The following is a 16,235-nucleotide window of genomic DNA, read 5'->3' on the forward strand; positions in this document are numbered from 1 at the left end:
ATTAAACTTTCCTTTGTGTTATTTAATGCGTTATACATTTAATGAATTTTTATTTTAAGAATTTGCTTCTGCACATCATTAAAGCTTGGAGTTGAGGCCGCTGGCTGGCCAGTGAGCTTCACAAACATAGATAATGAGCTGCATGAGGGGCAAATCTTCCACCAACACCACAAGGGTCTCTGGTCCAATGAGTGAAGTTTGACAGTAATTCTTGCTACAAGTATTAAAAAATATAAGAATTTGCTAAGACCTATGCATAAAAATTACTACACGGGAAAATTAGAATAACTTTTAAAGGCATACTAAACTTTGCAAGCTCTAAAATAAGTGTACCATCTATCTTAAAAGTAACTTAAAAATAATCTAGCCTTGAGGCAGGCAGAGGGAAAGGGAGAAGTAGGCTCTCAAAAAAAAAAAAAAAACTAGCCTAAAACCATTGTAGTATTTTCTAATAATATGGGTTGTAAGATCTAAATAAAGAGGTATAGGGGCGCCTGGGTGGCTCAGTCGTTAAGCATCTGCCTTCGGCTGATCGAGTCCCGCATCGGGCTCCCTGCTCCGCAGGAAGCCTGCTTCTCCCTCTCCCACTCCCCCTGCTTGTGTTCCCTCTCTCGCTGTGTCTCTGTCAAATAAATCAAATCTTTAAAAAAATAAATAAGTATACAGTGTAAATTCCCATTATTTTATTCTATTAAGATTTACTGTGCTTAATTAATTTCTGTGAAAATATAAGTTATATTTTTAGGTTTTCTTCTTAGTTTAAATGCCCCAAGGTAGGATGATATTCAGTAGTTTATGATCATCAAAACCAGAAGGAATCAATTTTTAAAATGCAAGTGTTTAAAGTTTTCTGATGCATTCAGTATAAACTTAGAATTATATTCAGAGTAAAATATCACTGTTATTATAACTTGTCTAAATCCTGGAGTTGATTGTGATAGTTTTGTGATAGTTTGGATTGTGATTTAGTTGCAATAGTTTAATAATAGAATTTCACATGGAGTTATTGTGCTGTTTTCCTCATTATGTTTTTTCAGAGACTTTACATTCTACTGATTTTACACTTCTTTCAATAATGTTCTATACGGGTTAATTTATTTGTATGTCCTGAGCATGTTTTATTGATGTGAATTTCTGCTCTAAAGGAAAGAACCCATTTTGAGTGATATGCGTTCTTGTTTTTGTTTTTCTTTCCCTTTCTTTCTTTTTTTAATAGGCCTTTGGTGAGTTTGAGATCGAGCAGCATCAAGAATGTGCTTATGATCACTTGGAAGTATTCGATGGAGAAACAGAAAAATCACCAATTCTTGGAAGACTATGTGGGAACAAGATACCAGAGCCCCTTGTGGCTACTGGAAATAAAATGTTTGTTCGGTTTGTTTCTGATGCATCTGTTCAAAGGAAAGGCTTTCAAGCCACACATTCTACAGGTCAGCAAATTAGACTCATGTTTTTCTTTCCTGATCTAGGTTTCTCTTCCAGTGAATGCAGTGGATCCTACAACAGGAACATTAATGAATCTCTGAGCACAGCAGAAGAAATCTCACTGAAGCACTGTGTGAAATATTTGAGAGCTATGTAGCATCCTACTCAAATATCTTTGTAGTTGCTGAACATTTAGAAAGCAATGCAATAGTTTGATCTGATTCATGTCCAATGCAAGTATGATCAAGTAGAACTATCTCTAAATATTTGTATAATGGATTCCATATTAACTTGAGCCGTTTGATTTATATACTCTATTTAACAGTTAGAAATCTATGTCTTAGTATTCAAGAATCGTGTTTTCTCTAACATCCTACCTGGTTGGCTAGCTTTTGCATTAATGTATTTTTGCAAGTCTGATTTGGAATTTATCTCTCCGTTGTACAGAGTCTCATTTGTTTTTCCTTTTATTTAGTGTGCAATACAATCTTTCTAATCCTAATCCCTAATTTGACTTTGTAATGGAAGTTTTCAAGAAATAAAATATAATTTAGGAAATATATGGAAGATTTTAGGAAAAAATATAGAATAACATTTTTTAATAATTTGGGGCCAGCTTAATACTGTATTTCATAAATGTCTAGGAAATGTCCTTTTTTTACATTCAGTTAAAAAACAAGTCAGTTGGACGCCTGGGTGGCTCAGATGGTTAAGCGTCTACCTTCGGCTCAGGTCATGATCCCAGGGTCCTGGGATGGAGTCCCGCATCGGGCTCCCTGCTCGGCAGGGAGCCTGCTTCTCCCTCTGCTTCTCTCTCTCTGTCTCTCATGAATAAATAAATAAAATCTTAAAAAAAAAAAAAGTCAGTTTGTAGTTTCCTAAAGTCATTTATCTTATAGTGCCACCTAGTGGTACTATTGATGAATAAACTATTGAGACTGCCTTGTAGAACTGTCTTGATGTAATAATATAATACACAGTGTAATAGTATACAAATTTGTCCATAAAACAATGTAAGTGCAGCAGTTTTTTGTCATGGGTTCTGGTTATTGTTTTTATTTTCTTTTTGTTTAATTTTGTTTGAGAAATCAGAATTTTAATTATTCCATTGTCCAATATTATTTTCCACTTTAGTGTATTTTATTATAAGTATTAGATTTATATTGGAGTCTATTTATGAGAAAGTGAATATTGTCAGAATTTTTATCTGATTTGTACTAGTAATGGTTGAACTCATTAATAGTGCAAATTAATTATTTCTCATGAGTGATATAAATATTTTGGTTTGAGAAGAATCTTTCAGGGACTACAGAAATTTCATACTAATGAAAGGTTTTTCCATACACTTGACATTTACTCTTTAAATATTTTCCTGATAACTTGTTATGCATTAAAGGGGTGGAGTGATTGTAATCCCATTACTTCATCAGTACTTTCCTGATAGCATAGGGTTTATGGCATATATATCTGGCTATCACAAGTTCCAGGAATGCAGTATGAAAATATGCTGTCAAAATTCTTGAAATAGCTGACCAAATATTTTTAAAATACTTACCTATGAATTTCCCTTTCTTTTTTTTCCTTTTTTTTATTCTTATGTTAATCACCATACATTACATCATTAGTTTTTGATGTAGTGTTCCATGATTCATTGTTTGTGCATAACACCCAGTGCTCCACGCACAACGTGCCCTCTTTAATACCCATCACCAGGCTAACCCATCCCCCCACCCCCCTCCCCTCTAGAACCCTCAGTTTGTTTTTCAGAGTCCATCGTCTCTCATGGTGAATTTCCCCTTCTTAGTTTAATAAAAACTTACTTTTATAGAATCTCTTTTTACCCTTTGTGAGTAGAATGATTAAGATTTATATTATGTTCCAGTACGTAGGTACATTTGGGTTTTTAGTCCAGTTGTGCCATTACCTAGCTGGGAACTTTGGAAAAGAAATTTCTTTGGATATCAGTTTCCTCATCTGTAAAATACTCTTTAAGTTTCATTATAGCTATTAACCTCCATGATTCCTTAATTTGTATGGCCTTTGCTCATGGATCCTATTTGCATTGTTTATATTACCATTAAGAATCCATTGGTAGAATCCAATTAAGTTCTCAGGAGATCTTATTTGAGATCTGATGGTATATATAGCATGCACTTGGCATTTTAGGCACACACATGTACTTAACATACACTTTACATATATTGAGTCCTTAAAAGACTATATGATGTATTATTATCCTCATTTTTCAGAAAAAGAAATTGAAAATCTAGAGGATTAAATAATTTGCAGAGATTTCTAAAATTATGTCAAAGCCTGGAGTTTATCCTTACTCTGTCTCCAGAATGCCTCGCATACATTCCACCATAGTATATTTTCTCTTCATGTAAAAGTTTTAGATTAGGAAGCAAATCGATATAAAACCAGTCACTGTTGCTGAAGCGATACGTAGAGACTGAATGCTTCCTTATGTAAGTTTTAAAAAACCCTCCGTTTGAAGTATGTAACTGACTAGGCTCATTTTATTTCCCCGTTCAGTTCACACCCATTCAAATATCCACGTGAGCCACCTGTCACATTTTTGTTAGGCAAGACATGCCTTGGATTTTGTTTAATCCAGCCCTGTCATCCTACATATGAGGATTCTGAACTAAAAACTAAATGACAACCAAAGTAGAACAAAAAAAATAACAGTTGGCATTAGAATCCTGGCTTCTTAACTGCTACTCATTTGCTGTTGTCAACATTTTTGGTATTATCTGTTTGTGTTTTTTTTCTCTTCACCCGTAAATTTTTGCTCCTACTTAACTCAGCTATCTTTTCTGGGTCTATTTGTTTCATACTGTTAATTTCTAATAGCCAAACATGCTGAAACCCTCTTATGTACTGACTACTATTTATCTCTTCTCCAAGCTTGCTCTTTAACAAGTTCATTTATTCCATAGTCTTTCATCAAATATTTATTTGGTACCTGTTTTGGATAGACACTGTAAGGTATTCCTAATTTATGGCAAAAAGCTGGGAATTTGTGGGAATTTACAGGGAAATAGAAGGAATTCCTTCCTGTTGAAGCATACAGTCTAAGTGTAGCCTCTGATTTTCAGAAGTTTCTGTACTTTTGGTTTTTCAGTCAGTTTCTACTGACAAGACAGTCAAGTCCAGTACCACATCAGTCCATTTTTGCTACATGTATAGAACACTTATTCATTATTTACTACCTTCTAGAATACGTGTAACTATTATCGATGGACCCTGACATACACATTTTAATCTGCTTGAGTAAATTTATATTTTTTATATACAATTTGAATTTTATCCATGAGAAAAACTTCTAATACCATGAATTTTGAAACCAGGTGATTAGAAATACTGCTCTAATATGGTTTTATGGCTATTTTTTTTCACAAGTAATACTGTGAAAAAAATCCATGAGAAAAGGACTTTATTGGAAAGAGTCCTTTTATCCCTCTGATGGTAGGTCTAAATTCTAAGCCCAACTATATTTTAATCAGGTAATGAATGGTATTACACCACCCTTAAATAAACTTATTAAAGAAACAAATCAGTAAAAAAAATATCCTGTGTATTGTCTCAGAGGATATGGCTATAATATAGAAAAAGAGGGAAATGTGGAGAGAAAATAGTCTTTTAAAACATGGCCTGTCCAAAGAAAAAACAGAGAGGGAGGCAGACCATAAGAGAGACTCTTGACTATAGAGAACAAGCTGAGGGTTGCTGGAAGGGAGGTGCAGGGGCATGGGGGTAGCTGGTGGGGTGGAGATGGTTAAATGGGTGATGGTTAAGGAGAGGTCACTTTTTGTAATGAGTGCTATAAGTGATGAATCACTAAATTCTACTCCTGAAGCTAATATTACACTATATGTAACTAACTAGAATTTAAATGAAAACTTGAAACATTAAAAAATAAAATAAAATAAGACATGGCCTGTCTGGTAGGACTTCTTTGCTGTAGCATTGTACTATGCATCAATGACATTTAAAAGTCAAATAATGCATGATTAAAGTTCTTAGAAAGGAAGTTATTTTGATCTAACTCAATTAAATTAGAATGCCCACTAAAAGCATGTATAGGGTCAAATTACAGGACCTCTTTGGGAATTTAATACTTTATGGGGAAATAAACAATCATGTCTTTCCAAATTAAAATGAAATCCCCCCCCCCCACCGGCTGCTCTTCGCTTTTTGTCACCTTTCTTATTCAGCTTCATTTTCATTTTCCAGAATTCTGTAGAAGATGTTCTGGCAGCTTACAAAGTATTTTCAAACAACTGATTTAAAAACAATACTGCAGACATGCTACATTACTTTTATATTGTTCTAACTTGGTAAATGGATAGGAATATTTGCAGAAAATGTATTTAATTAAATACCTCCTTTAAAGGGACCATAGTAAATGATGTAGTAACCATATTTTGAAGAACTGCCTCAAGGATTCTCAAATTGCCCTCACGCTGCCTGTAATTTTCTGCTTATGGAATTTCTCTCAGGGCATATTAAAATCACACATCTTGTGCATATAATATTTAAATCTTTGTTCTTAAAAATTTTATCCTGTGGACTGAGTTTTCTCTCTCTCTCTCTCTTTTTCATGGTTGGATCATTAATTCCAGATTTATTAGTGTGATCAGTGATCCATAGGAAGGCCGTTGTGTACTGAAACAGAGAAATGAAAATAGACAAACATAATGGAACATTTTAAGTCATCCTTAAATGTAATTTATTTATTTTGAATATTGCCATTTTCTAGATGTCTTCAATAAAACCAAATAATAACTCCTCACTGTCAATTTCAGATTCACAAAGGTTTCGTGAAATCTCCTTTTCCATTTTGTTCCACTACTTCATTTCCTCCTTGATTTTTGTTCCAAGTTGGCGCTGGCAGAGAATTGTCTCTTCTGAACCCTGGTCTTTTGTCCTGCTACTTTGCTTCTGCAAGGCAAACACACTGAAACTAGTGCTTTCCTTATATCTCCCAGTGGGCTCCTTCAGCTCTTCCTGGCTGTGGAATAAAAGTAATCCAAGTGCTGGCAGCTTTTTTTTTTTTTTTTTTAGGTTGAAACCAAAACAAATCAGGGACTTATATATCAAACTTTGAGAATAGGTAGAATTTAAAAAATTCTCTAAGTGAGATTACACTGGTTTGTACATTTATATATTAAATTTGGAAATATTTTTCACAAAATATTTTACTGGCCTTCAAAAACACAAGTCTTCCTTTATGATAGCAGATTAATAATGTTTTAAATTGGTTTTCATTTTATTCTGGCTTTTCATTTCATACCTGAATGGATCCCTAGCAACAGCACAGATGATGGCATTTAGATGTTCTCACTAGACAGTAATGATTGTAATGGTGATGGCTTACACTAATATGGTCTTTCCTATGTGCCAGGTGTCCTTCAAACATTTGACATATATTAACTCATTCACTCTTCATCTAGACCCCATGATGTGAGTACTATGTATGATCCTTGTCTTAGAAATGGAGTGTGAGACAAAGTCCCTCAGCTGATGAAGGGCAGAGCTCAGATTTGGACCCAGGTCGTTTGGCTGTGGAGATCTGTCACAGAGGAAGGACAATAATTTTTGGAATTAGAGAAGCACCATGGTAGGAAGGGTAGAATGTTTGGCTTCCGGTCTATGGGATTCAAGAGATGAGTTGAGCTTTCAGGGTGATTCTAACTCATTTACATTTGCAATAGTATCAGTATATACTATATGCTATATCGATAGATTGTGTAAGACGCCCCACCTGACACCTGGAACGTGGAGGGACACTTACATTCTTCATGGAACACAGCCCAGTGGGGGAGTCATTCTCATGATTGAAACCCTGGTTTGAAGTTCGTTCATATGTTAGTCACACACAAGAATCTCAATGTCTTTGTCTGTAACAGTGCCAGTAGGTTTGGTTGAGCCTACGCATATTTAGATACATCTGAATGGGGTTTCATCCTGGGGATTCAGACGTATTTTGTTGTTTAAAATCATCAGTTGTGGGTAAGCCATATACAAATTGGAAAAATCCAACTAAGTGTTTTTAGTTGTGTAATCCGTCCTCACAGGGTGCCGCCGGGACTGTTTGGTTGCAGATGACCATGAAAATGTTACAGTGGTGTCTTCGTATCTAGGGTCCTGGCTTGTCCACGTCTTTCCATGTTGGATTTTTGGTTTTGTCCCCTCCCAACTTATCTCAGTTTTCCTGGGACTTTCCTGGTTTTAGCCCTGAAATCACTGCTTCCCAGGAACCTCTCAGGACTTGACAAACAGAAACAGAAAGAAACTCTACTTTCTTCTAACATTTTTGATGGCCCTTTTTTATCTTCTTCTCCCCTGACCCCCTGCCATAAGTTTGCATGGGTACTGGTTGGAGGGGATCTACTATTTAATCTCTGGGTGTTTGGTTTTTTTGTCTGTTTGTTTTGTTTTTTTAATCTCTAAGTCATTAGGAAGTTTTGGGGCTCAGATTACAAAGTTTCTGAGAAAATTTTTTGAAAACTTTCATTTCTAAATTATACTAGTTGTGCATTTTTGTGCATACTCATCTAGTTATTTGGTATATTTACCTCTTGTGACAAAAGTAATAACTGGTAAACCATGTGTTTATTAATATCTCTCTGAAAAAGAAGCTGTGAAAAGAGAATTTAAATTTTTTTATTTATTGCAAACACAAAATACACTTCATAGGTTCTGGAACTGCAAATGTTATTACAGTTAAAGATGCGCGTATGTTTTTCCCAACCAAGTTATATAAATATTTCTACCTAAATAAAATTGTTCTATATAGTCTATGTAGAGTTCTATATCATGCATATACACACTGGAGTTTTATATATTTTGCCAGTTTTTAAGTTATTTCTTATTCCTTTGGATTCTGGGCTCTTAAATGAGTAAGATTAAACCTGACTTAAGATACTGACCTTTTTTTTTTCCCCTCTGAAAACTAGTTATTTGAGACTAAAAACAGTATCATGTGTAACAATAAAAATATTTATGAGAGTTACTACAGGTTAGGCACTGTTTTAAGTGATTTTCCATGTATTCATTAAATCCTCAAAATCCACTGAGATTGGTACTATCATTATCATCTGCATTTTGCCCTATGGATCAGAGAAGCGACATCACTCATTTGAAGTAACTGAGCTCGATGGTGTTGGAGGTGATATTCCAACCCAGCAAGCTCTGTGTCCAGGGCCTGTGGTGGGACCTGGTGCACCATCACACTCTACGATTATAGGAAACACATCTGATGATGTAAATGCATTCAGAAGTTAGAGAACGGTTACACTGCATTGAGGTTGAAATTGGACTTGTTAAAACTCACTGAATTTATGTCATTTTTCTTTCCTGAGCAGAGTGTGGAGGCCGACTGAGAGCAGACCCGAAACCCAGAGATCTGTACTCGCATGCGCAGTTTGGTGATAACAACTACCCGGGACAAGTGGACTGTGAATGGCTGTTAGTGTCAGAACGGGGCTTTCGACTGGAGCTATCCTTCCAGATTTTTGAAGTGGAGGAAGAAGCCGACTGTGGCTATGACTATGTTGAGCTCTTTGACGGTCTCGATTCGACAGCGGTGGGGCTTGGTCGATTCTGTGGATCAGGGGTAAATACAGTACCAACAGGATCCCATAGCCATGGTAGAAAATGCCCATTGATTCATGATTGTTATGTGCACCATATGCAAATCGGCAATGTTTTTACGAGAAAAGGTTACACATTATTATTGCCTCTTCTTCCTTACCTCTTCTCCATCTAGTGAATTTCCCCAATAATATTACACAAGAGAGAAGAATTTAGTAGGTATAAGTGCTGGTTCCTGTTCACATTCTAACTTTTTTATTCATGTTCTTACTGTGCAATAAATGTTTAAACATTTAAGAATCTAAAGGCAATAAATTTAAACACCACCTTTGACGATTTGGTAAACTTCCTAAATTAAAGCATAAAGGAAAAGGAATTATGCACACAATTCAAATTGACATTCCCCTCTTAACGAAGACGCTTGCTGAATGGCAGGCACCACCACCTGGTATGTGGGCTTAGTCAGTGCTGCCATAATGCCGTTCCATTGCAGTGTGTCACTTGTGCATGGGACAGAATGCCCGATACAGGTCAGAGAGTGTCACCAGGAGAAATAAGAAAAAGGAAAGCTTGAGATTTCCTTCATGCTTTTCTCCCCCAGGACTCCCTGCATAAATATCAAGCCGTCTTCTGAATACATATTTTGTTCCGAAAACATTAGTCCCATTTTTTTGTCCACCCGTGTCTATTGCTTACATAATACTGAACTTGAATGGTATTGAATTCCTTTCCAAGTATCAGCTGAAATGAAACAAAAAACTTCTTGGTGTTTAGATTATTAAAGCAAGAAGGAATGGATGATTGGGATTCTGGAAGTGGCTCTGCCTCAGAGCTCCTTCTGAAACACATTTAATATCTCTTTACCTTCTTTGAACCTTACTTTATTTACTTGTAAATCAAAGGAACTTGGCTTAAAATTTTGGGGAAAAAATCCACCAAGTTCCAGAACTTGGAAAGAGACTTATATTCCAAGCCCAGCCATATCAGTGCCTATGATCTTGAGCATGTCATTTGCTTCTCTGAAACTCAGGTTTGCTCACCTGTAAGATGAAGAAGTCACTCATACCCACTTTTCAAAGTTGTTGGGAGAATTAAATCATAAACCAAAAAAAAAAAAAAAAAACCAGACAAACATGAATTACACTGAAGGAAAAAAAGTGACTCATTCTGTTGTTTATTTGCCTGTTTGTTTGTTTTTGTCTTCAGCCACCAGAAGAGATCTATTCAATTGGGGATGCGATTTTAATTCATTTTCACACTGATGACACAATCAACAAGAAAGGATTTCATATAAGATACAAAAGCATTAGATATCCAGATACTATGCATACCAAAAAATAACACCAAAACCTCCATCAAAACATAAAGGAATGTGCATAATGGAGAGAAGACGTATTTTTTTTTAAATGAAGATATTAGCACAAATGTTTTATATAATGAGTTTGACCAGAAGAAGACTTATGAGGACAGGATTCTCTCTGCTAAAAGAGAAGTTTTCAAGCCAGCTCTGATCAACGTTGCCAAGATACTGAAACTCCATGCTGGGTGGTATAAATATAAATAAAGCTGGTGAGAAGGCATCATGTAACTTCAAGGAAGACTCCAGAGATTTTGTTCACAGCCTGACATAGATGCCTTGCCATTCAAACAGTTCGATTCAGGGGCTGTGACTTGCAGCGTGTTTCTTTTTGACAATTTTTCGAGATTTGGGAGAAATCAAATGATCTTGCAGGTCATAAACTAAAAAACCCTCTTGTATCTTAGGATAATTGTTTTGGCTTTGTATCTTGCATACGGATCCATATGGGATGTTGCAAAATGGGAGTCTTTGGAGGGCGGTTTGTACTTTAAATGTGGGCGTGTCCGGAATTTTGGAAACTGGAATATTTCAGCTTCATTATTTTCACTTGCAGGCCAGATTCACCTCTTTGAAACACGAATGATCTTGAGACCACTTCATTTTACTGACGTTTTGACAAGTTGGAAATGCCAATAGTGTCTATTACTGCAGTTAAACTCTAGGCATCATTTATTTAAGTGCTGGAAAATGCCCAGTTGATTGCTAAACTCAAGTTCTTTCAGTGAAAGTGCTGCCTTTTCACACCAAATTTAAGAAGTGTTGTGATGTCTTGGGCACTTCAAGAGAGAACTCCCAACAGGTGTGAACAGAATTCTTCCAAGTGACGGCCTGGATGGCCCGTTCTCAAGTCACCAGTGCTGCTATTGTCTTTTCTGTTGTTGATCTGTTGTAGTTGTTATTGCTGATGTTGTCATGGTTAGTGTTGTATTTAAAAAAAAAATGAAATGAAATGGAAGTAGGCTGTGTAGTCATTGAAAGGTCTCTCTTCTTCTTCTTCTTTTTTTCTCTTCTTGGGATTCAGTTAAAAAAATGCAATGTTGGGAAAAAGGATTTGTTTCTGAAAGACTTTCTATGGTGCTATTCCATAAACGTTTTTTTTTAAACAAAATTTTTGACCTTTGAGCCAACCACCTGTAGACTATGAATGTCTCCCTATGTCTGTCTGGTGGCATTTGAAGACTAAAGACTTGCTAAGTGTATCAAGAGTGTATCATTGCAAGGGCACCACTTGTCCTGTGGAACAATTACTTATAATGCCTTAGAATTCTTGCACATGATCAAACAGATCCTCCGAGAGACACACTTTTTGAAAGGTTGAGGAAAACAACGTATGTTAATTAGCAGCTCTGTGAGGAAAATCCATTTCCATGACTGAGAACATTGGGTATAAATATGGTGACCTGCTTTTGTTGTAGAAAACGAATTTTCTGCTTGAAAGCCATGTGTGTTTTTAATATTGTGTATGTATATGTGAGGTTGTCTGAATGAGTGAAGCTACAAGAAGGTGAAAAGCAGTGGGTGGTGGAAAAGTTACAATTTATGTGCCAAGTTCTACTAGAATCCTGTCTGAAGTAGCACCTTTCTTAGGAGGTTTCATGGACAAATAATGGGAACTTCTAATTATTATCCATGCCATTAAAAAAAGGCTTTTTCCTTTACAGAAACTCTATTTTGTTATGTTTTAATGTTGATGTAGATTGCTATATGAAGTAAATTTGTTTCTGTTACCTGTCCATGAACATTTGACATTTAATAAAATTGGGTATTTTTCTTTATTTTTACAAAATTAAACTATACACACAGGTGTAGTTTATTCATTTTTTGTTATTGTTACCCTGAAAAATATTTTCTTGCATATGAATTACAATATGTAAATACATTTTTAAAACCAGTCTTTTGATCTTACTCAATGTTCCTTTGGGAATGTGTAACTATTGCCTGCGATGTAATGAGCTTTTTTAGTGGAGCTGATTTATTCCAGTAACTTCTTCTATATTTTTTCATTAATCTTCAATTAGCCAAATATATCAGCAATGGGAAAGAGGAAAAAATACCATTAACACCTAGTGTATTACACTATGCCTAGCCCAGTACTAGGCACAGGGCACTGGCTTTTTTTTTTTTAAACTTTATGCTACCCTTTGAGAGTTGTGGTGATGTTCTCATTTTGTAGTTCAGGAATGGAGGCTCATAGAAGGTATGTAATATTCCCAGGGTCACTGTGTAAAGTTAGATGTTGAAACCCAGCTTGTCTGATACAAAAATCTGTGCTTGTTCTACAAAATGTAGTAGAATCAATCTTGACATATATAAATAGTAGACATGTTTTTATGACGAAACATTTCCACATAAAGTAAATTTTAGGGGTGAATTACAGTAAAACCTTCAGGATAAATATATTGTTCTTTTCAGGAACAGCATGACAATTCGAATATCAACTGTAGATATCTTTAAGAGCCACAGGTAATGCTAGAAATTAAACAACAACAACGACACCTACTCTGTAGTTCAGAGTTAGTAACCATGGATGGACCTTTTGTTAAAATAAATACATTAAATTATTTTATCTGGCGTAGTAGGGGAAATGTAGTGTTCTACTTTAAGAAATATTCTGGATATTACAATTGACATCTTATTAGGTCACAATGAGCTGCAATCAACACAACCGAGAAATGAAAGTGAAAAGATACTTAGAAGGCATTTATGGAGATGTTGCAACTTCAGGTCTTCAATGTGAACATTAATTTTTATTGTATCTTATGTCAGATACCAATTCGCTGCATATTATTTTTATATTAATTCAATTTTGGCTTTAAATGTGTTGTTAAATGAAAGTACAAACAGCTTTGTTGTTATTTTGTTAATAATTGTTAGTTACTGTTTTAAACATTTTATTAAATTAATTTTGTAAATTATTTTCAACCCCTACAGCAGTATACTGGTTGTGCTCTCTATTTGCCAAAGTTCTAACTCCTATACAATCCTGACTATACACAGAAAAAAACTGCTCCTACTTAATATGATTTTATTAAATTATTTTTCAAGTCAATTTTGAATATTAATCTACTTTATTAATGAGGTCATGACTTAGCATAATTCACAAAACAACATTTAAAAAAATTGTATGAGAAACAGCAGTGGTATTTCCAAAGTCTCCAAATGTCCCCTTCCTGTATTGGCTGGATTTTTGCTATGTACGACTAATTTTAATATATCACAGTATCAGATTCAAATTCTGTCCAATTTTGTTTTTAAATTTCTTAGTCTTTTTTATTTGGTTTCTTTTACACCTGTATTTTTGATGGTAAGCCTGAAATATTAAATTTTGCTCTCCCATATAGAAAATCTCTAAAAGCGCACCGAATGACTAATTATTATTCTTCATAAGGCTAAATATTACTTTTTAAAAGTAAACTATAGCTATGTGTGACATTTAAAAATAAAGCAGTTCTCAAAATGTTTGGAAATTGTATTTAGTGACAATGGGAATAAAACTTGCTTTTTGGAAAACCTTTAATACCACTTGTGAAATCTGGCATGGGAGGAAGAAAACAGGAAAAATAATTACCTTCTAAAGTTTATGACTTGAAGTAATGCCTTCCATTTTATAAGAAAAATTATGTAAAATGAGCATATCAAAAAGACAACAAAAAGCTGGTCTGTGAATGAGTTAAAGCATTTTATGCTTCAATGCATAGTAAGTGGTCGCTAATGAACAGTTAGCTGTTAATCTTTAGTGTTATTGTTATAAAATTAAGACACATTGTCATTAGCTTAAGAAATAATTGATGTAATGGATGGATCTAATACGTTGTGAGATATTATTATTAGTCTCCAAACTTTCTGTTGACATCACCTTTTTTCATTGTCCAGCCACAACCTCCCCGCCTCTTTCAGCCCCGCACCAGTATATTCAGCCTGTGTCCAGGCTTGCCCTGTGACTCTAGTCAACTCCTGTGCAGAGACTATGCAGAATGATTCCAAAAAGATTATAGGGCCCTGAGTACATCTCACTGTATGCAACTTCCCTCTCATCCAATATTTTAAATAAAAAATTAAAACCATAAAATCAACTTCTAACTTTAGAAAACTTGAAATGGAAACATACCTGGGTTAAAGCAGATGAAGATTGAAGACTTAAGAAGCCAACATGCAGCTTAAGACATGTGGAGAAAAGGTCCTGGTACCTGATCTTGCCTTAGCTGCCAGGGTGGAGGTGTTGAGTAAATAATGAAATTACTTGTGTTATTATGTGTTATTTCTATGTGCATACAAGCTACTAGCTTCACCAATCCCTCCACTCTTACTGAGCCCTGTCTACCTATGTTGTTTGTAGCTGAGAAACCAGTTATATATCATTTCATTTTTGCCCAACTATCAAGCTTTTTGGCATATTTGCATTTGAAATAAAAATAGCCACTAAGGCTATTCAAAGCAGCTTATAATACTGTAAACGTGCTTAATGCTTCAGTGTATTTTACAAATTACATTTAAAAAACCAGATCCAGTGGTGCTGCTGCTATTAAATATTATAGGGTGATTATATTAGTCATAATATTTAACTATACAACATATCTAAGAACTAACAAATCTCATATCTGTCAAAAGCTCAATTAGGAATATTTTTAAAAGAGTAACTACTAGAAATTTAGTTAAAAATGATAATTTTCAATCAAAATGTAGAAGTACATTTATATTCCCTCATGATATTTTTATGTCAGAATCAGTGACTCAGAAATGACAGCTAAATGCTAAAATAATGGTGATAAGGTTGAGGTCAGGGGAAGGGGTTTATTTCAGGGGAATGTCATTAAATTATTTAAACAGGAAGATTGCCAGAAAAGACAAAGTGAAAGTATTATAGATAATTAAGTTTAGATAAAGCTACCCTAAAAGAATATTTAGTGAACATTCTTTAGGAGGCTATAATTAAAATTCAAAGTAAATTACAAGAAAATTTTCTACAAGGATCTAATAAATTGGTTAAAGTCCTTTCTATACCACTGAATGTCTGTTATTTGTGTTTGAATTCCCTGGGAGTAAAGGGTCCTCATAACAAGTTTTGTCATTTTCAACCCAAAAGACATATTACAACCACGTAGTTTATTCACTCATTTATTTCATCTATTTCTTCATTCCATAAATATTTGCTTAATTCCTTCGAATATGCTCAGCACTGTGCTAAGTACTAAAAATTTAATGAAAGGTTGAAAAAGAAAAAAATCACAATTTTTGCTTTTGTGAAGGTTAAATTCTAGTTTAAGAGAGAAACATTAATTAAAAGCAATCACAAAGTGTGAAAATTGCAATATAAAACATGCATTTGTATTTTACAGCCATTCTGGGGACATTATTCCCAATAGCCTGGTTTGCATTTTGAGACAAGCATTAACATCAACCTTTCCTTATCCTTGGTTTTCTACTATCTTACTTGCATTTGTTCTTTTTAAAATTTCAATTGTCCTCTAAAATTAACTCTTTTTTTTCCCATCAATCACGTGTATTTTTAACTTGTAAATTATTCATTCTCAAGATGGATGATGGGGGTGGCATAGCATATCAAAATTCTGATGTTCATGTAATTAACAAATAGAACTAAACAATATAACTTACAAAAAGCACTACCAATGGCCAGCACCAATAGTGCTTGATAAATTCTAATTCTTATTATGATACACATTAAGATTCTTGAAACCCCAAATCTCCAATCAATGCTGGCCTAATTGGTGGAAAAGGGATGTTTTGCAATTGCAGTATGATTTGTGGGACAGTGAAATGCCTCACTGCCTCACTATTTGCTTCCTTCTTCAAGTCAACATCTATGTTTAAAATGTTGGTAAAATCCCTG

General features: G+C 34.7%; 1 protein-coding gene and 1 non-coding gene across 6 annotated transcripts in view; both read left to right on the forward strand.

The window, feature by feature from the left end:
• The window catches only part of TLL1 (tolloid like 1), a 215,085-nt gene extending 203,758 nt beyond the window's left edge, over window positions 1-11,327 (forward strand). For all 5 annotated transcript variants that reach the window (XM_035726294.1, XM_027599787.2, XM_027599785.2 and 2 more), the window contains 3 exons: window positions 1,217-1,430; window positions 8,799-9,049; window positions 10,234-11,327. In XM_035726294.1, coding sequence (XP_035582187.1) covers window positions 1,217-1,430; window positions 8,799-9,049; window positions 10,234-10,368 — 600 coding nt within the window. In that variant the 3' untranslated portion in view covers window positions 10,369-11,327. The remainder of the gene's footprint in view (window positions 1-1,216; window positions 1,431-8,798; window positions 9,050-10,233) is intronic.
• On the forward strand, window positions 68-222 carry LOC113926115. Its single transcript, XR_003521191.1, has one exon. It is a non-coding gene; the product is annotated as a small nucleolar RNA SNORA62/SNORA6 family (small nucleolar RNA).
• Window positions 11,328-16,235: the final 4,908 nt, after the last annotated feature.

The sequence above is a fragment of the Zalophus californianus genome, chromosome 2 (assembly GCF_009762305.2).
Source record: "Zalophus californianus isolate mZalCal1 chromosome 2, mZalCal1.pri.v2, whole genome shotgun sequence".
Taxonomy (NCBI): Eukaryota; Metazoa; Chordata; class Mammalia; order Carnivora; family Otariidae; genus Zalophus; species Zalophus californianus.